This window comes from Scheffersomyces stipitis, chromosome 2 (assembly GCF_000209165.1).
Source record: "Scheffersomyces stipitis CBS 6054 chromosome 2, complete sequence".
Lineage (NCBI taxonomy): Eukaryota > Fungi > Ascomycota > Pichiomycetes > Serinales > Debaryomycetaceae > Scheffersomyces > Scheffersomyces stipitis.
In genome coordinates this window covers 1,451,748-1,475,858 of record NC_009042.1, presented here as the reverse complement: position 1 = coordinate 1,475,858, position 24,111 = coordinate 1,451,748, and the positions used below count along the sequence as shown (strand labels likewise).

Sequence of the window (24,111 nt, the reverse complement as noted above, 5' to 3'; positions counted from 1 at the left end):
GTTCACACTACTATTGTACACGCTAAACGATCAAGACTCAACGCTTCCCTTTTTATGGAGTGGTACATTAGAAAAACATGAAACTAATACGTGGATAGTTCACGTTGTTTTTGATGTTTAGTCACGTGATTATACCCTCGGATTTAATGACTATCTACGTGCTTCAGTATGCTTGACTTCGGGTAAGACTCAAAGCAGCCTCCAAGATCGTGTCGACATCGGCTCTGTTCTCTGGCTTAAGCACAAGACACTGTTTAATTATAGCTATCAAATCGTCGGAATAGCCTCTTTTGTCACTTGGGATAGAGTATCTGCCCTGGGAAATGGCCAAGTTCAAATTTGCACCCTGTTCGATTTCCAATTTCTCAAACGGGGAAAAGCCGAAACAGCAGCAGTAGATCAAACATCCGAGGGACCATATGTCAGTTTTCTCAGTTATTCTGGCATTTGTCTCCACGTCCAAAAGTTCCGGGGCTCTATATGGTAGAGTACAGTGTTCTTGAGCAAAGTCTGTTAGAGTAAGTGCCTGCTGGCGATTTTTCACATGGAAACGTGCCTTAGAGCATGAGCCCAAGTCTACAAGTACTGGCAATCCCTCAGCTGAAAGCATTACATTAGCAGGCTTGATGTCTCTGTGCGCAAAAGGAGCCAATTCAGCGAGTTCGGTTCCGCTGGCCAAATTCGACACTACTTCGTCTTCGTCATCACTGCCCGCTGGTAGCAAGAGATCTTCTTCCTCCTCTTCTGGAACGACAGTAGTGCTTGAGCTGCCCACTTTTTTGAAGTTGTGCATGACTTTCAAGCCTCGGCATACTCCAATGACGATTTTCAAGATTTCGTCTTGATCCATCTTTCTATCGTTGAGAACGAGGTCATTGATGATATCCTGGAGCGATTTCTCGAAGTAGGGCAAGAGGACATAGATAGTCTTTGAACCGTCCGGTTCGTTGACGATGGCTTCTTCAATTGACTGTATTATGTATGGTGTCTTGGAGTTGGCGAAACGGTGGTAGTTTTTGATTTCGTTCATGGCGTTTTTGTAAGTCTCGTCATTCAGTCCATAGGGGCATCTGATTTTCTTCAAGGCATATAGCGAGTTGTTGTTGGATTTCACGAGGTAAACGTAGGAAAAGCCACCCTCCCCGAGAAGACGCACAATCTTGTACTTGTGGGTGTTGAGGAAGACATAGGGTGAGGCAAGGTCAGGAAAACAGGGAAGACAGGCACTGAGACAGGCTAGAATGGTGTCCATTTTTGTTTCTAAATTTATGAATTATATGAACAAAAGACAGATAACAGATATACTAGATGACAATTGTTTGATATTGTCTGTTTCGGGAAGAAAAGTGCTGTAATTTTGCAGTAGAAGTTGGTCTAATGGTGGTCTTGTACAGAGTGGATATTGAATTTAATGTCACTAATGTACGAAAGTTAGATTGAGTATTGACAGAGTCAGGAAGAGGTTCAGTTCCAATATCAATTGCACGTATGCTGTATATCTAGGCGAGTGTTTTGCTTATTTGAATCGAAAGTTCGTATAATTCTGAAACAATCCATAACTAAATAAATCTATTTATACAGCAATAGGAAAACGTTTGTTCTTTGCGTTTGTAGAGATCCAAGCTTGTGTGCAGTTTTTGAATTGCGACTCTTGAATCAGACGATACAAACCTTCAAGTCTTTCGATAGTAGAACGGAGTTCTATCATCGTATTGCAAAATTCTAACGAGGCCAATTCGTATTTGATAACTCATCACGCTTTGAACGAACTCTTATACCATTTTTCGTGATGTCTGATGAGCAAATGAAGTCGGTCTCTCCCGACGGAATCAACTTGGAAGTGGCTCCAAAAGCTGAAGTTGAAAAGATGGATGTTGATCAAGAAGATGGTGCTGTTGCTGCTGACGACGAAGACGACGATCCCATAGATAAAATGAGGGAAATGGAGATTCTTCCTGATTTGTTCAATCTTCTCCACGACTTACAAAACGGCACGATTCTGGCCAAAGACTTCGATAACAACGCCGGTAGCTTGCGGTTGAAGTTGACGACTCTTCGTCAGTATCTTCAGGAAGTTGAGGGCATCAATGAGCTGATCAAGTCAAGAGAGGCAAAAATCGAGAGCTTGCGAGTAAACAACGCAAAGAGGTACGAGTTCTTGTCCCGCTTCAAGGAACAAGTCCAAAAAAGGGAAAGGGAGGATGCAGTTAACTTTGTGGTCCCATCCTAGTAGAATAAGAAATTTCAGTAGAGAAAGAAATAGAGGTGGAGCTGGAGATACAAGTAAAACTGATGCCTCATGCTGGAAGCATGCACTTTATGGATTTTATCAAGATCGGAGTTTCACATTAACCTCGCAATTAGTTCACTGACTACAGAAGTCAATGGGTCTAGTATGAAATTAGGAACTAGACGAACATGACCCTGCCTTTGGTCTTGGAGATACACGTCTGCTGAGTTAAGTCTGCTCTGTTGTGTGTTCTGTACTAAGAGATGGTGATAGAAATACACTTTCTGTTTTTGGATTCCACGTCTGAGATGGACAGTCAAATGGTAGTTGTGAAACCATCAATTCCGTGTCAACGCTGTACATAGTTAATAGTTGGCATTACTCTGGATAACATAAAGATTCAGAGATTTGTACTAATACTCAGAAGAATCAGTTGGTAGCAAAGCTAAGATCACTAACAAATAGTCAACATATCTACAAACACGTCTATTGAACTACTACTCAACTGTATTCTACGTTTCAGTAGTCTTCTACATTTCAGTTTTCTATGAGGAACTCTATTTGATTTATTTAGTTTTGCTATCTTATCATACATTCTGCCTAGTTTCATATTATTGGTGTATTTTTTCTCTCGCAGCCAGCGCATACAATTCGCGACTCGCCTACATTTTTTCGGTGAAAAATTTAGGTACGATAAACACACAATAACTTTCTATTTTATTCATCAACTCTTTCACTCAGTTCTGGACCTAGATATCTTCATGAGTCTGTGGACCAATTTGAAATGGTTGCCGAACCCGGCCAGCATACACGATTACCCGGCTCTAACCGTCGGTTTGCTGTTGTTCACGTTCATCTTGCTAATCGTAGATGTCGCGCTGGAAAATGCCTTGAGCCACAAGTTCTCACTTTATCCTGAAGCCCTTGGAGAATTAGACCTCAACCGAGTCTCGTTCTATCCCTTGTTTCATTCTGGACTCTTCCATTGGTTTCTCAATGTGTTGACCCTCTTCCAGCCTTTAGCCATTTTTGAAAAGACTCATGGCACTGTGTACACTGGAATCACCTTGAATCTTTTGGCCGTGCTTACAGCCTTGCAGTACTGTATTGCAGGCTACTGGCTCTACCCAGGCACCCATGCTATTGGGTTATCGGCTCTTGTGTTCCTGTTCTTGGCCTGGTTGGCCTACAAGGAGCATTTTGTACGTCCCAATATTGTCTTGTACAGACAAGAAGGTAGTGAGATCAAGTTGCCCACATTGTTCGCTCCAGTAGCTTACTTGTTCATCAGTATGATCCTCTTGCCTGGCTCCTCATTCTGGGGCCATTTGGCAGGGCTCTTTGCAGGCTACTTCATGGCCTTGGACTACATGAAGGTGTTGTATCCTCCAGCCAAGGTGATCTTATGGATCGAAAAGAAGGTGGATCCTTTGATTCAGTGCTTGCAAGGTGTCGTTGTATACTATAAAGAGGAAGATGCAACCCATGTTAGAAGTGCTGGCTACACGCCTATCTCCACTGTTGATGTTGAATCAAGTGTTTCTGTCGTTGCTGAAGCAAGTGCCAGCGCATCCGAATTCCATGGTGAAGGTCATGTGTTAGGAGCGTAAGCGTAAGAGATAAGAACATAAAGAGATACAACATAAAAGCATAATAACATAATTTTATGTAATAGTTGGACATGCTAGATCTATGTGTTTGCTTTCAAGGAGCAGACCATTTATCATAGGAACAGGTTCGGATTACGATCTACGACAGGATTTGGGCTGAAGAGTTAAGGAGATGGGAGATTCGAACAGAAGAAGCTGTGTCGGAATTGTCTAGTTTGATGGACCACAATTCAGAGACGTAGCTTTCGATGTTCATGATTCCACTCTGAAACTTTTCTCGCCAGATATCTTGTTGACTGGTCCAGCATTGCTTATCATTATGATTTTAGTCTTCAGTATGTACACTAGTACTATGTATAGATTAATGAAGACAAGGTTTGCACTAAAGCAGATATATAGTATACTATGGGAAATATATATAACGTATGTGGTCACTGTATAGTCTCAGCTTCTCTCTATATCTATGTATTTCTAGCTGGTGATATCTTCTATCTCTCTGCCTCCCGAGATTGAGTTCCTTTTGACCTGCAACCCCACAGATACGCGGAAAAATTGAAGCTCGGATCTCGGGCACTGGAGTAGCAGAAGGCTTAAAGCTGGCACATCTTCACTCTACCGTTGATACTTATATCTCTCTAAGTACTATCCAATAGCACATCTACGTAGCAATTGGTATAGAAGATTTCGTTTCCCAATTTCCATATTCCACCAAATAGTGAACAGCTAAAAGTCGCTTACAGTTGTCGAAGTTCCAGGACTGTATGAGTTATTGTTATGTACGATTTTTTCTGACTTGCAAAATCCCAACTCTACCATTTTTTCAGCTAATATTCTATTTCACATTTGTGGTTCGAGTCTTGTGTCTTCTACAATTGGCTGAGCATCTTCGTCTGTGATTCTTTCTCTATGGGCACTCTACGTAGCAGCCATTCACAACAGTTGGTGCTGACCCATACCCCAGCCATTATATCACAGGACAATATAAACAGTTTCAATCTCACTAACAATAATAACCATAATAATAACAAGTCCAACTCCAACAGTGTCCACCAAAATATTAGCCACGACACTCAGAACAGTCAGAGCTCTATGAGCGGATCCCAAACATCTACAATCAAACATAATACCAATAACATGAACTTGCCCAAGCCAAATATACTATCCAAGAAGAAAAAACGGCGGGGTAAAAAGAAGATCCATAATATATCCGAAGCCAACGCTGATAAACACAACGAAATCGATGAAAAGAGTATCTCAACTCAGAATAATGCTTCGAAGACCTCTAATTCTAATACAACACTCAATTCGAACACAATACTTACAACAAATGCTGTTGGTGTAGATCTGATCCAAACAAATATCAATACTGAAAGTAATGCTAATGATTCTTCACCTTCTACGATACAAGAGTCTACAAAGCACGATCGTTTGCTCCCAAACAACCATATAATAAAACAAAACGCCAAGTCAGCCGATTTAATTGTTCCATTTCAGAAATCTTTGGATCCCCCTATAACCATTAAAACAACCAAGTCTACCAATTTGAGCCCTAGAAAACAAGCAATTATGAGATACAAGAAGAGCGATGAATTTCTTTCCGAGCGCTCGTACATTGCTGAGGCAAAGGAAAACTTGAAGGCTCTGAACAGAAGCCCCGTAAGCATGGCTATACACGAGAGTCCAGACAAGCCTATTGTCAGAGCCAACTTGAATATGGACGAAAAGGTAACCCTCTTCAAATACAAATCATCCAAGATTATAGTCGTAGACGAGCAGCACAACGAGTCTAACTCTAATTCCTCCTCGGGAAGACTATTGGGACATGGCGAGTTTGAGGTCTTTCAATTGCACAACGGAGATGTCACCTACCTTTCTTGCGGACCATCTTTCATATACCCGTTGTTTTCCAAACAGAAACTATTACGAATCGGCTTCAACCAGTTTATTCTTCCTCTTGTAAATCCCGAACGATACTGGAAAATCTTCATCAACTCGGACGAACCCAATGTCATAGAGGTGTTGGAGAGTTCGTTCGAAAGAGTTGTCAAGTACAGAAACTTGTATTTCAAATCGAAGGAAACGGAAACTCCACGCGTTGGCCATTATCCCATAGAAAGCTCGCCACCCAGCAACATTAACGACCAGCCTCACGAACTCAAAAGTCTTTCTATCATTGACGAATCGGATGCTAACAACTCCAATTCTACTCCCGTTCTTCCTACTCTTGAAGAATGCCAATTCCCCAGCATATCAAATGTTCTTCCAGAATCTCCCCCTTCAGCGCCAATTTCTCCTCCTCATGGATATCCTGAAATATCGCTTGACTTCAACATGAGTCCTTCTAAGAAGCTGAGTTTTCCTGATTGGTCACTATCGAAGAAGACTTCAAATCACTCGTTTTCTACGTCGATAGCCTGTTTGGACCTCAACGGAAAATTGAACAAAACAGTTCCGGAAAAGACTGAAAGTAGAAGATATACCCAACCAAACATACACCAACCAATTCCTAAGCAATTGGGTGGACAGCCACAGCACCATTCCAATCCTTATGTTTTGGCACATTCACATCAGAAACTGGCCGATCACAAATCGGACTCTTCCATGGATTCACTTCTAGATGAGTACGAGGAAAATATCAACACCACGAAATCCATCACTTTTACTAGGTCTAGACCTCCTTCTAGGCAGCACTCCGTGACATCCAACTCGTTGGCCAAATTGCCCAATTACAACCGTGGAGCGTACTTCCATGGACCCATAGATGTAGATGAAAAGTCGTCACATGGTGGTGGTGATATTGAAGACTTCCCGACAACGTCTTTAAGTGAATACAACAGAATTCATCAGGAGAATACCCGTCCAGAAGTTTCTCGTTCCAGAAGATCTACTCGCAGTGAATTGTATGCCACAGAATCGAACTGGATGGAACCCAACATTGATTACAGTAAGACTGTTGGTAGAATTCCCAAGTCCAGATCCAACTATAGTATCAGTAGTGCTCAAAGTGTTGATTTGAATAGCACCTACAAGAATATCTATAGGACTATCACACAGCGAAACTCGAAGCAATTTGTAGATGATGATACCAAGTCGTCCAAGTCACAGAGATTGCCTACCATCACTGCACATGTACGGTCAGATTTCACCCATCCAACACCAACCAGTAGAAACAATCTTTCCCATAGAAGTAGCTACGCCAACAGTATCAAGAGTGAAAGAACAACTTCTCGAAACAGTGCCAACACTTCAGCAAACACTAGCTCCAACAACGTTGACTTGAAGCTCGACTCCACCGAGATCTACAAATTGATCAGTTCCAGAAGACCGGTGAATTCTGTCAATGCCAACACGAATGGGTTGCGGGAAGTTAGAAACACTCCGATTCCCAAGAGTACCAGCTTTGCTTCTCGCTTGTTTGGATGGTGATTTATTTATTGTTATTTATTCTATTTATAGCGTATTCGCATCAAAAATGTACATTAGACATGGTAGTATTTGGATAGTATCTCTTTTCAAACGTATTTACAAGCTTTATCAGAATTGCATCCTTATTGTTTTGCATCAATTCTTCTCTACATGTGTAATAACATTCATACGCTGTAAAGTTTTATATTAATATATACAAAGAAGTTGTGCATTTTATATAAGATTCTCATTCAAGATCATTAAAAAATCATAAACAAATAGACGTATTAATTTTGAAATGATAATGAGAAGCTGGGACTACGACCCTGGAACACCCATGGTTATAGTATGAACATGGTGAGAATGAGAGCAGAAGCCCTGGGTGGTAAGTATTGGATATTCCAGATTCATATTCAATCCAGCATATGATTCATCATGATTATTGTTGTGTCTATTAAGCTTTTATGGTGATTTAGGCATTTATGGTTGTGGAGCACCTGGCACAGGGTTTCCGTTGGCGTCAACCAAGCCCTGTTGCATCAACATCAACTGTTCGTTACCGGCAGCCTCGAATTGCAAGCCCAAACCCAACTGCGACAGTTGCTTGGAGTGGTCAATTTCTCCAGAGAACAATAAAGAGACAGTAGGCAAAACTCTCTTTTCCAAGAAGGCAGAGACCTTACCGTTGGAATCCAATTGACCTCTGAAAACGGCAGAACGGTATTCATACTTGGCACCAATAGTGGTCTGGCCCTCGAAAACAGGTTCAAATCCAATAGGTGTACCCATCAAAGGATCGGTGACTTGTTTGAAAGTAGCAGCGATTTGGGATTCTATACCAGCTTCAACTTTGTCAGAGACCTTTCTCCAGAATGAAGCAATGAAGGCACCCTGGGCTTGAACTTGAGCCGATGCGATCCAGTTTCCAGCATTGTAACGAGCTACATATGATACAGCCGATTCTGGAGGAGATGGACCTGCCTGCTTAGAGTACATGGCTTCCAAACCCACAGCGAATTTAGAAGTCAAGGATTGCAACAAGGAACCGACAGCTACACCGCTGAAACCACCGTACAACAACGAGGGATTCAATGTCTTCAAGTTGATGGAAAAATCGTTAGCCTGGTAGTCTTGTTCCAACTGGATCATGGAAGGTTGGCCGTGGGCCAATTGCAAAGTAACCTTAGAAATGTTGTGCTTGTCCCAGCCGTAGTTGATTCTACCGGAGAAAGACATCTCGTTGTCGATGTTTCCTTGGACAAAGTAGTCGTCGGTGGCGAACAAAGCCGAGAATGCGTAGGGAGGCAAGACGTTGGAGCCAATGGACAAAGTGTGCGAAGTTTGGAAAGCTGGAGACATGGAGAAGGCCTTATTCAAGTCAGCTCTTAAACCAGTAAAGAAGTATTGGTTCAAAAATACATCACGAGTAACTTCCTTGTTCAAGTTTTCGATGGTTCCTGGGTTGGTCAAGCCAAGAGACTTTCTGTGTTCGCTAATTGTGATGTAGACATCGTTCAAGTAGGAGAAAACTGGGTTCGAGGACCAGAGACCGGCAGGTTTAGGAGCTGAAACGGTGACACCAGGCAAAGTTGGAACAGCCAACTTGGACAAATCGCCCAAGGCAATGGGGGTGGTTGCAGGAGCAGAATCAGACATGTCTGAAGAGGAAAAGTTGCGTATTGGGTGTGGAATGAAGAGAGAAGGCTGATTTGAGTGGATAGGATTCGTTGAAAATTCAGAAAATTTTCGCGAGTCTGGTTGTTACCGAGCGCGCATAGTTAAGTTTGAGTGTAGGTGTAAATGTGGTACTGCAAAGATGTGGAGACGGTATCTCAGTAGAGGCAGTGGCAGGAGAACTAATAGAAGATTAGTAAGTTAGATAAAATTGATGAAGACATGGAAGTCTCTCTATCTGTTGAAGACTTTCCAAGTTCTTGGTGGAGATGAGCTGCTCTCCTGTTACAAAATTTTGCCATGCTCAATTGCACTCGATTCTTATCCTAGTCGAACTCTCTGATCTCAGTTATTGGGCAGTCTCTTAAGAATCTATGGGACTTGATTCGTGCTTATACATTATCTTCCTTCAGATCAGGATTCGTCGCTTGTCTGGCTACAACTATTACTCTTCGTATACTCTAACTCGGTGGAATGTTAGAGATCTACTTTCAAACTTACGTAAACACTCCAGTCGAGCAATATTTCTTGATAGTCTCTATTGGAGCCTGTGTTTCCTAGGTTTATGGGAAATCGGCTTAAATATTCGGTTAATACTTGCCAGATTTTAGCAATTCGAAGATACCAACTTCTCTACAAATTCTTTACTGTAAGCTACACCTGAAACCTTCAACATATCTGCATCTTCTCATTGCCAGTACCATTTTCACCTAGTTTCTCTTGCGTAATCTTACCAGATCCTCCATCTGCCCTGATCTCTCATCTCTGCGCACAACATTCGCCCGATTAGACTAATCGGCACAATTAATTAATCCGACACGTGATCCATTCATCAACCTCAGTTGACCATCGTCCTCATCAGGTGGTGGATTTCCTGGACAATTCTTTATTTTCACTATTTATACAACAGCATTCGATCCAATTGGCATTGGACTAGACCTTGAGCCTATTCCCATAGCATTTAATTCCGTCGATTGTTTGTTAAGCAAGTTTTGCTATTACAGTCTCGTACTTCTCCTGTTCACGTTAGAATCTTGAAATTTCTCGGAGTTCTGGAGAACACACACCACTCGGAAATAACTCTGGAATCGTGATAATTGCATCGGAAACTTCGTGATAAAAACACCATCCAGATCTAGAGATATCTTAGAAAAGTTAGTTGTCAGTCGTGAATTTCTGAACGTCGCCGCATCTATAGTTCATCATTTTCTATCACTTTAGAGTATCACTGGAGATTGACTGCTACTGATTGTTCATTAATTATCAAACAGCAATTGACATCATTCTTCTATCAGTTACAGCGAATCATATAAAATCACAATATGACTGTTCCTGTGGTCAATGGCTCTTCTTGTGTCTCGCTCTTTGCGTCCTCTAAAGAGCTCCTCGACCATGCCATCAACTTCTACACCAACATCATTGGCTTGACTTTCCATTCGGAAACAGGAAACTGCATATATTTGGCCAACAAGGACAACAAGCTAACTATTGAGTTAAATATTGATGAGAATGGCCCTTCTGAAGCGGATATTAATGCCAAAAGACAGAAGTTCGTCCATCAGTTGAACATCCATGACTGGAGATCGATGGAGTCGTCGGTAGTGATAAAATGTGCCAACTTGAACCAGGTCATTGTAACATTGCAGACGTTTAAGCAACCTCTTCAAATCAGCCCCAACGAGTTGTTTCCAAACGAAGTCTACACTATTGACCCCTTAGGAAACATCATTGGTTTTAATGCTGCTTCTCATCCCATGACTTTAGTTCCCCCTATGGAGAAATTAAAGCCTCAGGGTTTGGAATCGGCAGCAATGTCTGCTAGTAGTTCTCATTTCTCCAGGCAAGACGAAGGATTTAAGAGAAGAAGAAACATCGCGGTCATGACCTCAGGTGGTGATGCTCCCGGGATGAACGCCAACGTTCGTGCCGTCGTTAGAGCTGCTATCTTCAGAGGTTGTAAGGCATTCGCCATTATGGAAGGCTACGAAGGATTGGTGAGAGGTGGTCCTGATTATATCAAGGAAATGACCTGGCATGACGTGAGAGGCTATCTCTCTGAAGGTGGTACGAATATCGGTACGGCCAGATGTAAGGAGTTCAGAGAAAGACCAGGTAGATTATTGGGCTGTAAGCATCTCATTGAAGCAGGTATCGATGCCTTGATTGTCTGTGGAGGTGATGGTTCTTTAACTGGTGCGGATTTGTTTAGAGCCGAATGGCCCTCTTTAATTCAAGAGTTGAAGGACAACGGCGATATAACTGCTCAGCAGTATGATACTTACAAGCACTTGAACATTTGTGGAACTGTTGGTTCTATTGATAATGACATGGCCACTACAGATGCCACCATCGGTGCATACTCGTCGTTGGACAGAATTTGCAAGGCTATTGATTACATCGATGCTACTGCCAACTCCCATTCTAGAGCTTTTGTAGTGGAAGTAATGGGTAGACACTGTGGCTGGTTGGCCCTTATGGCCGGAATTGCCACCAGCTCCGACTACATCTTGATTCCGGAAAAGCCATCCTCTTCTAAGGGGTGGCAAGATCAGATGTGCACCATTGTAGGCAAGCATAGAGCCGAAGGCAAGAGAAAGACCATCGTAATTGTAGCAGAAGGTGCCATCACAAGTGACTTGATTCCGATAACAGCTAACGAGGTCAAAGACGTGTTGGTGGAACGTTTAGGTTTGGATACCAGGGTCACCACCTTGGGCCATGTGCAAAGAGGTGGTACCGCTGTTGCTTATGATCGTATGTTGGCTACATTACAGGGTGTTGAAGCTGTCAAAGCTGTCTTGGAAGTAACACCAGATACTCCATCACCTTTGATAGCCATTGAAGAAAACAAGATTGTCAGAAAGCCCTTAGTGGAGGCTGTAAAAATCACCAAGTCTGTAGCTGCTGCTATTGAGAGTAAGGATTTCGAAAGGGCCATGTCCTTGAGAGATTCTGAATTTGTGGAACACTTGTCCAACTTCATGGCTATGAACTCGGCTAACCACAATGAGCCATCGTTGCCTGTAAACAAGAGGAAACGTATCGCTATTTTGAACATAGGAGCTCCAGCTGGTGGTATGAACAGTGCCGTCTATGCCTTTGCAACTTACTGTATGTCTAGAGGCCACACTCCGTATGCAATCCACAATGGATTTGCCGGTCTAGCCAGACACGAGTCCGTTAGACTGATGAAATGGTTGGAAATCGAAGGGTGGAACTCAGTAGGTGGCTCGGAAATCGGTACTAACAGACAGACACCTGAAGAAACCGATATCGGTATGATTGCCCATTACTTTGAAAAGTACCAATTCGACGGATTGGTGATTGTAGGAGGGTTCGAAGGATTCGTTTCCTTAGACCAGTTGGAAAAGGCAAGAGCCATGTATCCAGCTTTTAGAATTCCTATGGTGTTGATTCCAGCTACTATTTCCAATAACGTTCCCGGTACCGAGTACTCCTTGGGTTCTGATACTTGTTTGAACTCGTTGATGGACTACTGTGATGTGGTCAAGCAGTCGGCTTCTGCCACCAGAGATCGTGCTTTCATCATTGAAGTCCAAGGTGGCAATTCCGGTTACATCGCCACTTATGCCTCTTTGATTAGTGGAGCACAAGCATCTTATGTTCCTGAAGAAGGAATTGCATTAGACCAGCTAGAATTGGACATCAAGTCGTTGAAAGAAACGTTTGCTGTGGACAGAGGTTTATCCAAGTCTGGTAAGTTGATCTTAAAGAGTAGCAACGCTTCCAAGGTGTTAACTACTCAGGTTCTTGCTGATATCATGAAGGAAGAAGGTAACGGCGAGTTTGACACCAAGACTGCTATTCCTGGACATGTTCAACAGGGTGGTTTGCCTTCTCCTATAGACAGAACAAGAGCTGCTAGATTTGCTATCAAAGCAGTTCAATTCATTGAAGATTCGGTAGACAAGTTAGCTGAGTATAAGTTTAGCCTTGACTGGCCCGATGACAATAGCATCTCTGCCACTGCTGCTGTGTTGGGTGTAAAGTCGTCGCACTTGAGATTCAAGTCCATCAGACAGTTGTACGATTTCGAAACTGAAATTGGCAAGAGAATGCCCAAGAAGGTCCACTGGACAAGAACCAGAGACGTGGCCGACCAGTTGGTGGGAAGAACCAGAATGAGACCTCCTCCTTCATAATTATTGCAAATGACCTTCCTTTCTTATGTATGAATTTTCTTTACAAGTTTCGATTTTAGTATAAAGCATATTATTTCGCATCCGCAATTTAGTCTAAGTAATTTTTTCGCAACCATTTAATTATTAGCGCCAAATTGATGTCTATGACTTAATTTATTTGCACACATTTCAATGACAGCTTTGAATAGTGAACTTGCTGAACCAATTAGATTGGTGGATTTCAATGTCCCTGTTGAACCTGAAGTTGTACCGCTCCCTGAAAAAAATCGACCTCTTTTTACCAAAATTCTCCATTCTTTCAAGAGAACCCACGATATTGATGCTGATACTGGAGAAGCTGAACTTAGTCCTGAAATTGGAAAGTTTTCTCTACAGTGTATAGCAATTGGAGGGTGTATAGGCACGGGGTTACTAGTCGCTTCTTCAAAGAGTTTGGTATGTGGCCCGGGTCCAATTCTCGTAGCCTATATCGTCGTTTCAATTTTCATTTATTGTATGTGTCAAGCACTTGGGGAGCTCACTGTTGCCATGCCCATCAAGGGAGGATTCACCATATACTCTTCTACTTTCATTGATGAAAGCTGGGGATTTGCAATGGCTTGGAATTATTGCTTTCAGTGGATGTGCTTGTTTCCCATTGAATTGGTAGCTTCCACGATGACATTTGCCCATTGGCCAAATGTATTCAAGTACTACCCCAATTGGGCCATCATTACCACACAAATCTTGGTGATAGCTGTGGTAAATATGTTGAGTGTCAAATTCTATGGATATGTTGAAGTATTTTTCCTGATTATCAAGATCACAGCCATTGTACTGTTCATTCTTGTTGAATTACTGGTTGCAGTAGGTGTGTTTGGACCTCCGTTGGGTTTCACATACTGGACTAACCCTGGCATGGTTTCTTCCCAGGGTTGGATTCATGGTATAATCCAATGTATAATTGCTGCTCTTTTTGGATTTGCTGGTACTGAATTAGTCAGTATGCTGGCGGTGGAATCCAAAGACCCACCAGAAAAGGCGATCCCATTAGCTATCAAAAATGTATTCTGGAAGATATTTATTCTATACATTTGCTCTATGTTCATATTGACGCTTGTTGTTCCATTCAATCACCCTAATCTTTACAGTTCTCATGGGGGTACAAGTTCTTCACCATTTGTTGTAGCATTGGAATACTTTCATTCACCAGTACCATCCAACATCATGAATATCATCATCATCGTGGCCATCCTCTCTGTTGCCAACAGTTCAATTTATGCCACTTCCAGAACATTAAGTGCTCTTGCAGTTAACAAACAGGCCCCTTCATTTTTGAAGTATCTTGACAAGAAGAAACGACCCATCTTTGCTAACATGGTAGTCTTAGCATTTGGGCTTACTTCCTATATTTCAATCGCCTTCCCCGATGGGGCGCAAACCATCTTTCTGTGGCTAGTATCGTTACTGGGAGTATCAGTTCTTTTTTCATACTTCACAATATGTGTATGTCATATCCGATTCAGGAGGGCATTGAAATACTATAGAATAGGGTTGGACCAATTGCGGTTCAAGTCTACAAGTGGTATTTTTGGTTCTATATACGGTGTTGCCTTTTGTATTCTAGTGGGACTATCGCAGTTGTATATTTGCTTTTGTCAAAGAACGAGCTTGGAAGAGAGAATACAGTTTGGAGTTGCCTGGTTGGCCCTATTGATATTGTATGTTGGTCACAAGGTGTTTACTATGGTGAGAAGTAAGAGTGTTGTTCCGAAGTTCTTGGTGAGATATGACGATATCGACATGCTACAGGCAAGATTCAAGGAAGTAGACCTACAAGGCTCAGAATATAGCATTAAATCTCCTAGAGGGGGGTTATTCCTGATGCTTCGAGAACTGAACGAGAAATAGAACTAAAAACGAAACAGAAAGTTGCAGCACTTTTTTGCGATTGTACCTTATCGCGCTACAGCAAGAAGAAAAAATATATAAATCTTACACTAGTAAAACTGAGCAATGTATATCTTTTCATACTGCAATTGCCAGAGAACAGCCTAGCAAATGACGGATGCTCTACTTGCAGACTTCTATACTAGCAGTAAGAGTAAGTATACTCGAATACCATTTTAAACAAGAATATATAAAGGTTTGCAAATTACTAACAGGACAGAACTCTACAAACAAGTGGTCGAGTGTCAGAATGCCAAAGCCATAGTTGAGTTGAAGAAAAAGACGAACGAACTTAATAAAGAAGTTCAGGAGTTTATTGGTGAGATTCCCAGCTATGATCGCAAACGAGTAGTTGAATCGGTTGAACTGCTTTTCAAGTATGTGGAATTGAAGATTGTTCAGTTGGACGAATCGCAACGTTTTTCATTTGAGGGGAGTCCTATTCCGAACCCTGACTACAAGAAACGAGATACTACAAGAAAGCAAGATCACGATACCCAAGACAATACTGATGATCTGCTCAAAACAAAGGGGGGTGTTTACCGAGACCAGGTTCGTGTCAAAGCAACTATAGGAGAAGAGGGAGTAGATAAGACAGGAAGAGGACATCTACTAGTTACCAATACTGTTTATAGTGTAGTACAGTGTAAACAAGCATCGTCAATTCACATACGAGGAGGCGAGAAGCTGGTATTCCGACTCGTTGTGGATGGACCGGTTTTTGTCCATGACTTGGATCGCGTTGTTTTGGTGCTACAGTGCCATCAAGTGAGACTACACAATGTAAGAAGATCTGTGATAATGGTCAGTAAGACTGCTGACAACCGGATGATAATCGAGGATTGTCTGGGTTTGGCTATCAGCTCGCTAGAATCCGGTCCATTGGTAGAAGTGGACGATTTCAACTGGCCTACCAAGGCTGTAGTCTCTCCCCATTATAAGGCCGCAGAGCCTGTCGATATTCTGTGGATAGATGATGTCGATGATGGCCCTTTGAGCGAAGACACCATTGATAAACTTAAAAGCATAGTACCATTAGATACAACAGAATAGAATAAAGTAGACGAGAACTTGGAGCTACAGTTCCAAACGTCGAAAAGCAAGAGTACTGAAAGTGCTTGTGAGATACCCGAGTACTTAGAGTAAATAGCACCCGAGACAGGCTACATGTCAAGTCCCCTCGAAATCTCTACCAAGCGGAGAAAATAACTGACATTTTGGTTGCAGATTTTCGGATATTCAATATTTAGTAAACAGAGCTCAAAACACTTCTAGATAATAACTCTGCAGATAAATGGATCTATCTGTTTTTGTAAATGAAAGTTGGTATAATTCTTACGATTGTGACTTTTTTGTCCCACTATCTAAGTCTACAGAAGCAGAATGACTTTCTTCAGTCTCAGTATCAAAGTGTTGCCTCCTCGATCGTTATATACTTCCTGAGGGACAAGTTAGATAAAAAGACTAAGCCTTCAGACACTTCGAGCGATACAGTAGTTAAGCAAACGCAACCTGCTTCCCCACACTTTTCGCGGATTTTCCGAAAGTTGGGGTGCAAAATTCCTTGTTAGGAACTATGGGTATAGGCAAGTGTGTGGGTTAGCTTCGGGTAATGTAGTAGGCCGATAGAGTAATCTTTCCTATTAGTCGGTTGGATAAGGGGAGCTGACCCGAGGAAACACTTGAGTATATAATTGACGTGGTTTGGCCCTATCTACAATTATGGACGTTTAGTTGTACTTCGTTAACTTCTTTATATTTGATTCAGTATGTCTTTGCCATCTGTCTACACCGAGTCCAAGCACATCAGATTTGCCCCAGATGACACTCGTTTTGTCTTGCAAGAACCAGTCTCGGGTCAACTGCCATTTGAGATGATGCAGGAGACTTTGCCAGTACCCGAAGCCTACACCAAAAGGTCAGTACCCATTCCTGGAACAGAGACTCCGGGCTATAGTCCTATCTACAGAAACAATGCTTTCCCGAACGGTGTCAAGGAGTCGATATTTGCTAACTTGAGGACTTCCCACGACTACTTCACAGCTTCGGTAGCTCACCATACCGATCAACCTTGCTTCGCGTATCGTAAGCATGACTATGTCAACAACGTTTCTGATCCCAACTACACCATCTTGTCGTACTCTGAGGTCAACCAAATGAAAAAGGATTTCGGGTCGGGGTTGTTGTATTTGTTGAACTCCAATCCGTACAAGGATGCTTCAAAGTATGAGTCGCATGCTAAGATCGACTCTCATATAACCAACTTCAGATTTTTCAATAAGGACAACCACTCGTTCATATTGACTCTATTCTCGGTCAACAGGTGGGAATGGGTTCTCACAGATCTCATGTGTTCTTCTTTCTCTGTCACAAGTACTGCTTTGTATGATACTTTGGGACCCAAGGCTTCTGAGTTCATCTTGGAACTCACAGACTCTCCTGCGATCGTCGCGTCAAAGAACCATATCAAGACGTTAATCACATTGAAGGAAATGCAACCAGACAAGTTAGGCCAAATCATCACCATCATATCAATGGACCCCTTATTGCCCAGGGATAGCTACTTGCATACCTTGGCACGAAAAAATAGAATAAGCATATTTGAGTTTAGCCAGGTTCTTAAACTAGGCAAGATGTTTCCTCAAGAAGAATTGCCCCCTTCGCCAGAAACTTTGGCCACCATCAGTTTCACTTCGGGTACCACTGGCGCAAATCCCAAGGGAGTAATGTTGTTGCAGAAAAATGCAGCAGCAAGTATCAGTACCTTACTAGCACAGCTTCCACATTTCACGAGAGGTAAGACGTTGAGCTTCTTGCCTTTGGCCCATATCTCAGAAAGACAAGGTACGATATTTGCCTTGACGTTTGGTTATTGTATTGGCTTCCAAAGATATGGTGGTGGTCCCTTGACTCTAATTGAGGATTTGAAGGTCTGGAAACCAACCTACATGGCGAACGTTCCCCGTATATACACCAAGATCGAGGCTGGTTTGAAAAATGCTACTATTGAGTCTGAATCGGCCTTGACAAGAGCTGTATTCGGCAAGATCTTTGAATACAAGATAAAGGCTCAAAGCGAGAAAGATGGTGATAAATGTAGCCATATAGTCTACGACCTCTTCCTCTCCAAATTGCGGAACTCCTTGGGATTCGACAACATGGAACTTCTTTTGACTGGTTCGGCTCCTATTTCCGCAGATACTGTAAAATTCTTCAAGGCTTCCCTTAACACTGGTATGGTGCAGGGTTATGGGTTAACAGAAACTTTTGGTGGTTGTTGCTTTTCTCTTCCATACGACAAGAACCCAGGTTCTACGGGATCCATTAGTGTAACAACGGAATTAAAGATAAGAGAATTGCCAGAAATGGGATACTATTTGAATGACAACAATGGTCCTCGTGGTGAACTTATGCTTAGAGGTCCTCAAATCACTCCTGGCTACTTCAAGAATGCCGAAGAAACAGCTAAATCCTTTGACGAAGAAGGTTGGTTCAAGACTGGTGACGTAGCTCAGATTGCTAGTGACGGTAAATTATACATCATCGATCGCGTCAAGAACTTCTTCAAGTTAGCTCAAGGTGAGTACGTGACCCCAGAAAAGATCGAGACTTTGTACTTGAGTAATAATCCTATTTTGACACAATGCTACACCCATGGAGATTCCTTGAGACATTACTTGGTTGGTGTCGTTGGTCTTGATCAACAATTGGCTGCTCAGTTCTTGGTTGATAAGTGTAATGTGAAACCAGATCAATTGCAGACTGCTCAGGAGATCTTGGACCAGTGCAACCGTGTTGACGTCAAGACACAAATCTTGAAATACTTGAATAGTAAAATTGAGAGTAAACTTCAGGGCTTTGAAAAATTGCACAACATCTACATCGAATTTGAGCCATTGAGAGTAGACAGAAACGTTGTCACTCCTACCTTGAAGTTGAAGAGACCCATTGCGCAGAAGTTTTTTTCTGAACCAATTGCCACCATGTACAGAGAAGGTTCCTTAATCAAGGCTGGTATTGGAAAGTTGTGAGTAAGTTGATCTTTAATTAAAAATGTTTCTAGTTATACCGAAATCACAGTTCTCTGATTTTTCTGAGTGGCTGCGAATATTTTTTAGGAATATGAAAGCATTTTCTAGGACGGAGAACAAACCTGAAATTGAAGTTGACTTTCTGTTCAATATCTACTGAATAAAATATAAAATATAACACTTCCCTGATTGTTCATTTATTTGTTGTGGAATATTCCTAATCTAAATTAGTCGTATTTCACGTATAGTTATCCACGAATTTCTATGGCCAATTTTGGAGAAATCTAAGATTGATGCTATTATGTTGTAAAACAAGTAAAATGACTTGAGAAAGATTCCATTCTTAACTACGTAGCCACAGAAAAGGGTCTTTCTATCTGAGACTATTCTGAACTGCTATCCTTATCCAATATGAACCGTCTGCGAGACATTTCCAATGAGTGCGACATTTGTGTATGTCGCGCTTTCACCAAAGCAAAGTGAAATATTTGATTCTACAATATTAAACCGAAGGCATTATACTGAACAACAACAACCAACTGTAAAAATGGTACGTTTTTGTATCTATGCTTGTGAAACCACGAGTATATGATGAAATGCTCTGCGGACTTTGAGTTCTGAATGGCTACTAACTTTTTATTTATAGGCATCTACACCTACGATCACAACCAAAGTCCAGACAAAGGACTTGTCTGGGTTATCTCTTATAGCTGCCCACTCCCACATTTCGGGTCTAGGCTTGGACGAGAACTTGAAGCCAAAAGAATCAGCTGAAGGGATGGTTGGACAATTGAAAGCCAGAAAGGCGGCTGGCGTGATTTTAAAGATGATTCAGGCTGGTAAGATTGCTGGCCGTGCTGTGCTTATTGCCGGGCCTCCATCTACTGGTAAGACTGCCATTGCTATGGGTTTGTCGCAGAGCTTAGGTACAGATGTTCCATTTACAGCAATAGCCGGTTCTGAAGTCTTTTCTTTAGAATTATCCAAGACTGAATCATTGATACAAGCTTTCCGTAAATCTATTGGTATCAAGATCAAAGAAGAAACAGAAATAATCGAAGGTGAAGTCGTCGAGATCCAAATCGACAGATCAATTACCGGCGGTCACAAGCAGGGAAAGTTGACCATTAAGACGGCTGATATGGAGACAATTTATGAGTTGGGTAACAAGATGATTGAAGGCTTAACTAAGGAAAAGGTATTGGCTGGAGATGTTATTTCCATCGACAAAGCTAGTGGTAAAATCACCAAGTTAGGTAAATCATTCACCAGGGCCAGAGACTACGATGCTATGGGTCCAGAAACCAAGTTTGTCCAATGTCCCGAAGGTGAGTTGCAGAAGAGAAAAGAAGTTGTCCATACTGTTTCGTTGCACGAGATAGACGTTATAAATTCTAGACAACAGGGGTTCCTTGCCTTGTTCTCGGGTGACACTGGTGAGATCCGCTCTGAGGTTCGTGACCAAATCAACACCAAAGTCGCCGAATGGAAGGAAGAAGGTAAGGCCGAGATCGTGCCTGGTGTCTTATTCATTGATGAGGTTCACATGTTGGATATTGAGTGCTTTTCATTCATCAATAGAGCATTGGAGGACGACTTTGCACCCATTGTTATCATGGCCACTAACCGAGGAATCACCAGGACTCGTGGTACTAACTACAAGTCCCCTCATGGCTTACCTGTAGATTTGTTGGACAGATCTATCATCATCCACACTTCATCATACAGTGCCGACGAGATCAGAACCATTCTTTCCATAAGAGCCAACGAAGAAGAAGTAGAATTGACCCCTGATGCTTTGGCATTGTTGACCAAGATTGGTCAAGAAACAAGCTTGAGATACGCCTCTAACTTGATTTCAGTTTCCCAACAGATTGCATTGAAGAGAAGAAGCACTTCTGTTGAGCTTCCAGATATCAAGAGAGCATACATGTTGTTTTTGGATGCTGACAGATCGGTACAATACTTGGAAGAGTTCCCAAACCAATTCATCGACAATTCTGGTAATGTTACAATTGGCCAGAAGGATGAGTCTTCGGCCAATGGCAACGGCGCTACTCCTATTGTTGTAGATGAAGACAAGATGGAGACCGATTAGATGATGTATTATTAGGACTTTGTTACAGTACGTGACGAAGTATTTTATTGAAAATATATATAAGTACTAGAAGTAGCGATCAGCGATGTAGTGACATCGTAGATATAATGAAGTAAAGTGTATTCAAAATATGATAATTGAGGTAGGATGGGAAATCAGACATGATACATACAATTCAAGTAAGTTAATAAGAAATGACAATACAAACTGATATCGGAATATATCATGAACTTGTTTCTCTTTTCCTCTAACCACTTCCCTTAGTGTTCAAGATCAAGGCGATGATCATGCCGTACAATCCCAAGACTTCGGCGAAAATCAAAATCAACACGATTCCAACAAATAACTTGGGCTGGTGCATAAACTGTCTCACACCCTCGTCTCCGACTATACCAATGGCATATCCCGACGATAAACAAGCAAATCCTACTGATAATCCACAGGCCAAGTGCATAATGCCATTGAAAAGAGAATATGTCTCTGTGGGAGCCAAACCTCCAGCGATCAATACTGCTACTACCAATCCGTAAACAGACAAGATACCCGACATGACAACGGGAATCAACGACTTCATGATCAATTCTGGCTTGAACGTCCCGATACCAGCGATCCCGACTCCTGACTTGGCTGTTCCGATGGCAGCTCCAGCACATGACAAAACCATGGCAGCAGCGCATCCGGCAAATCCTAGGAAGGGCGCAAACGCAGGCGCATATGCGTCTCCTGTTATTCCAGACATTATATCTGCGCTTTTAGTTGTAATAGGGATAACAATTGGATTAGATAGGAAGATTGAAGAGTCTGTTATCTTGAAGTTGAGAATGAAATGGTGTTGAGGAAAATGTCGTGGAGTATTGATAAATGTCGTGCTAAATTAGAATGATAAATTTATTAGCTGTAGCTGTTATGGAGTAATACAGCGATTTCGGTCACGTGGTAAGATGTTAGACTTCTGATCATGATAAAGAAAGGAATAATACCTAACAAAGGTCTAAACTTAAGTTCTACATAACTTCTAAAATGTGCCTTATGAACTGGCTTGTAGTTCATCAAATTTTTATTGGAGAGAAATTGTTGAATTTGGGAGATTTCTTTGAAAAATTAGTATGTTCTTATTCATTCGCAGCCATTCTCAACTTTGTATATTGTTGAAATAGTACTTTTTTTTCGGTTTTTCTCTATTTCTTGACTTCCATATATTAGCAAATGACACATTACTTCCTATCAATATCTGTATATATAAATAGACAACCAGCCTGAATCATGTAGCATTAATGTGTACGTACTCTCTGGTAGATATTCTTTCGCAATCACTTTTTTTCGCAGTCCAGTCCCGCATACTTTATCTCTCAACTGTATTCTTTGGCGCGACATTTTCGTACTTTCTTTGTAAACATTACCTAACAAAAGAATAATCTACAAACAAACAGAGTACACTTGTATACATATCCATACACAATACTGTTCTGACGAGTTTATCACACTCTCACTTGTCAATATGAATCTGACTGACTACGAGAAACTTAATCTATCCAAACAAGAGTTGAAATATGTCTACAGCCAGATCGCCAGCAAAACGACATCCAAACTCGATCTCCATCTCCCGACTTCCAATAACGATCCCCTCAAAATCAAAGTCGCCAGTGTGCTAGAGGAGTTTCTATTGGGAGCTTTTGACATGGCCAAATCCGGATTTGTTGTGGATGGGAACGATATGGGCACTTCCAAAACGGCTATGTCTGACATTCTTTCGCTCAAAGCTCGTGAAACCGTAGAACCATTCGATTTAGAAACAAATGCCCGTCTTCGCGACATCTTGTTGAAGGTGGAACAGGAAACCATCGAAGTGACTACACTCCGTCGTGAGCTTCCAGCAAGGGCTAAGCAAATGTACTTGGAATTGGTATCCAATACAGACAAAGAAGTTTCTGCCATACTTGAAGACCTTGAAAAAGCTGCGCACACAGAAGAAGAAGCTAGTACAGCAGAACTAGAGCGAATATTACCCCATATAGACGAGTTTGTCAAGGACTACGAATCACATATCCATATTCTCAACGAGCTCAAGAGGGCCATACCGTCCAGAAAGGCGGAGTTGGATAGTCTTACTGAAACCATAGATTTTTTGGAAAAGGCATACTCACAACAGCAAAAGGAACTTATATGATATAACTAGCACTAAGGATCAAAACACTTACTTGTGCAAGGCAAGCGCAAACTGTCTAAAATCATTCTACAAGACAATGTTACCGGATAAGTTGTACCTTGCAGAACAACATTGATGATATGAGACATTTATCTACTGGTATATCTAAACTCAACATCAAGATTAACATACAGTTACGAGACATTCATCACATCCGTTACAAACAGACACTTGACAGACCAGCGGCGCCTGTAGCCAGCCTGCCATGCAAAGACTCTCATGAATTTAATTCGCATTGTATACTAATTCAATATTCAAGACATATTACATAACCAAAACTGTACATTTCAAAGTAGATTCAGGATGCCCACCAGCCCTTCAAGATCAATAAAGCAAATCTTTCTGGTTATCTTGCAACCAGTCTGCTATTTTGGTGTTTGCGCTGCACACAGCACATAGCGCAAATACGCACGTCTCAATTACCATCTGCAGGAGGATGCCTCAGCCGAAAAAACATTCGATAACAATTTTCGATATAATCATCCCATCATTGGTTTGGAAAATGACTTGATAAATTGGCCAATTGTTTTCTAGGGGGCTTCCAAAAGCTCTATAATACAATCGAATAGTGTCGTTTATTGCACGTGAGTTCTTTTCTTGACAAACTTCAACATCCATCGAGAAAGAATTCGTGTTTCTTCTTTTCTTCGATTTGCAATCTTCACTAATTTTTCACAGCATTTCACAGCATTTCACAGCATTTTTCAGCCGTAAGATATCGCATACGATCGGTTGTAAAACTGTACCACAGCCCGGATATCACGG

The 24,111-nt window shown here is 41.7% G+C and overlaps 12 protein-coding genes across 12 annotated transcripts; 9 read left to right on the top strand and 3 right to left on the bottom strand. All coding sequences in view use genetic code 12, as the record gives it.

Annotated features, from left to right (window-relative positions):
• Positions 1-163: 163 nt before the first annotated feature.
• STK1 (serine/threonine protein kinase) lies at positions 164-1,252 on the bottom strand (the record flags this gene model as incomplete). The annotated part of the gene is made up of 1 exon (XM_001382466.1): positions 164-1,252. One exon carries the CDS (start codon positions 1,250-1,252, stop codon positions 164-166), a length of 1,089 nt encoding a protein of 362 aa, XP_001382503.2.
• Positions 1,253-1,789: 537 nt separating this feature from the next.
• PICST_29906 (predicted protein) lies at positions 1,790-2,230 on the top strand (the record flags this gene model as incomplete). Its single annotated transcript, XM_001383017.1, has 1 exon — positions 1,790-2,230. The coding sequence occupies one exon, from the start codon at positions 1,790-1,792 to the stop codon at positions 2,228-2,230; it is 441 nt and encodes a 146-aa protein (XP_001383054.2).
• A 761-nt stretch (positions 2,231-2,991) lies between these two features.
• On the top strand, positions 2,992-3,840 carry RBD2 (Rhomboid family proteins Function unknown; the record flags this gene model as incomplete). The annotated part of the gene is made up of 1 exon (XM_001383016.1): positions 2,992-3,840. The coding sequence occupies one exon, from the start codon at positions 2,992-2,994 to the stop codon at positions 3,838-3,840; it is 849 nt and encodes a 282-aa protein (XP_001383053.2).
• Positions 3,841-4,746: 906 nt separating this feature from the next.
• Positions 4,747-7,266, top strand: PEA3 (Phosphatidylinositol-4-phosphate 5-kinase and related FYVE finger-containing proteins Signal transduction mechanisms; the record flags this gene model as incomplete). Its single annotated transcript, XM_001383015.1, has 1 exon — positions 4,747-7,266. One exon carries the CDS (start codon positions 4,747-4,749, stop codon positions 7,264-7,266), a length of 2,520 nt encoding a protein of 839 aa, XP_001383052.2.
• A 165-nt stretch (positions 7,267-7,431) lies between these two features.
• TOM40 (translocase of outer mitochondrial membrane) lies at positions 7,432-8,920 on the bottom strand. Its single transcript, XM_001382465.1, has one exon. The coding sequence runs from the start codon at positions 8,899-8,901 to the stop codon at positions 7,726-7,728; it is 1,176 nt and encodes a 391-aa protein (XP_001382502.2). The 5' UTR covers positions 8,902-8,920; the 3' UTR covers positions 7,432-7,725.
• Positions 8,921-9,839: 919 nt separating this feature from the next.
• On the top strand, positions 9,840-13,082 carry PFK2 (6-phosphofructokinase beta subunit (Phosphofructokinase 2) (Phosphohexokinase) (6PF-1-K beta subunit) (CaPFK2); the record flags this gene model as incomplete). The annotated part of the gene is made up of 1 exon (XM_001383014.1): positions 9,840-13,082. One exon carries the CDS (start codon positions 10,242-10,244, stop codon positions 13,080-13,082), a length of 2,841 nt encoding a protein of 946 aa, XP_001383051.2.
• Positions 13,083-13,328: 246 nt separating this feature from the next.
• GAP1.8 (general amino acid permease) lies at positions 13,329-14,882 on the top strand (the record flags this gene model as incomplete). Its single annotated transcript, XM_001383013.1, has 1 exon — positions 13,329-14,882. A coding segment is annotated over one exon (1,554 nt), but the record flags the coding sequence as incomplete, so codon positions are not given.
• Positions 14,883-15,122: 240 nt separating this feature from the next.
• On the top strand, positions 15,123-16,064 carry PICST_29900 (predicted protein; the record flags this gene model as incomplete). Its single annotated transcript, XM_001383012.1, has 2 exons — positions 15,123-15,165; positions 15,208-16,064. 2 exons carry the CDS (start codon positions 15,123-15,125, stop codon positions 16,062-16,064), a joined length of 900 nt encoding a protein of 299 aa, XP_001383049.2.
• Positions 16,065-16,885: 821 nt separating this feature from the next.
• On the top strand, positions 16,886-19,042 carry FAA23 (long-chain fatty acid CoA ligase; the record flags this gene model as incomplete). The annotated part of the gene is made up of 1 exon (XM_001383011.1): positions 16,886-19,042. One exon carries the CDS (start codon positions 16,886-16,888, stop codon positions 19,040-19,042), a length of 2,157 nt encoding a protein of 718 aa, XP_001383048.1.
• Positions 19,043-19,589: 547 nt separating this feature from the next.
• RVB2 (transcriptional regulator) lies at positions 19,590-21,140 on the top strand (the record flags this gene model as incomplete). The annotated part of the gene is made up of 2 exons (XM_001383010.1): positions 19,590-19,592; positions 19,689-21,140. The coding sequence occupies 2 exons, from the start codon at positions 19,590-19,592 to the stop codon at positions 21,138-21,140; spliced, it is 1,455 nt and encodes a 484-aa protein (XP_001383047.1).
• Positions 21,141-21,164: 24 nt separating this feature from the next.
• On the bottom strand, positions 21,165-21,879 carry TFP3 (vacuolar ATPase V0 domain subunit c' (17 kDa); the record flags this gene model as incomplete). Its single annotated transcript, XM_001382464.1, has 1 exon — positions 21,165-21,879. One exon carries the CDS (start codon positions 21,877-21,879, stop codon positions 21,388-21,390), a length of 492 nt encoding a protein of 163 aa, XP_001382501.1. The 3' UTR covers positions 21,165-21,387.
• A 759-nt stretch (positions 21,880-22,638) lies between these two features.
• Positions 22,639-23,307, top strand: PICST_55534 (predicted protein; the record flags this gene model as incomplete). Its single annotated transcript, XM_001383009.1, has 1 exon — positions 22,639-23,307. One exon carries the CDS (start codon positions 22,639-22,641, stop codon positions 23,305-23,307), a length of 669 nt encoding a protein of 222 aa, XP_001383046.2.
• Positions 23,308-24,111: the final 804 nt, after the last annotated feature.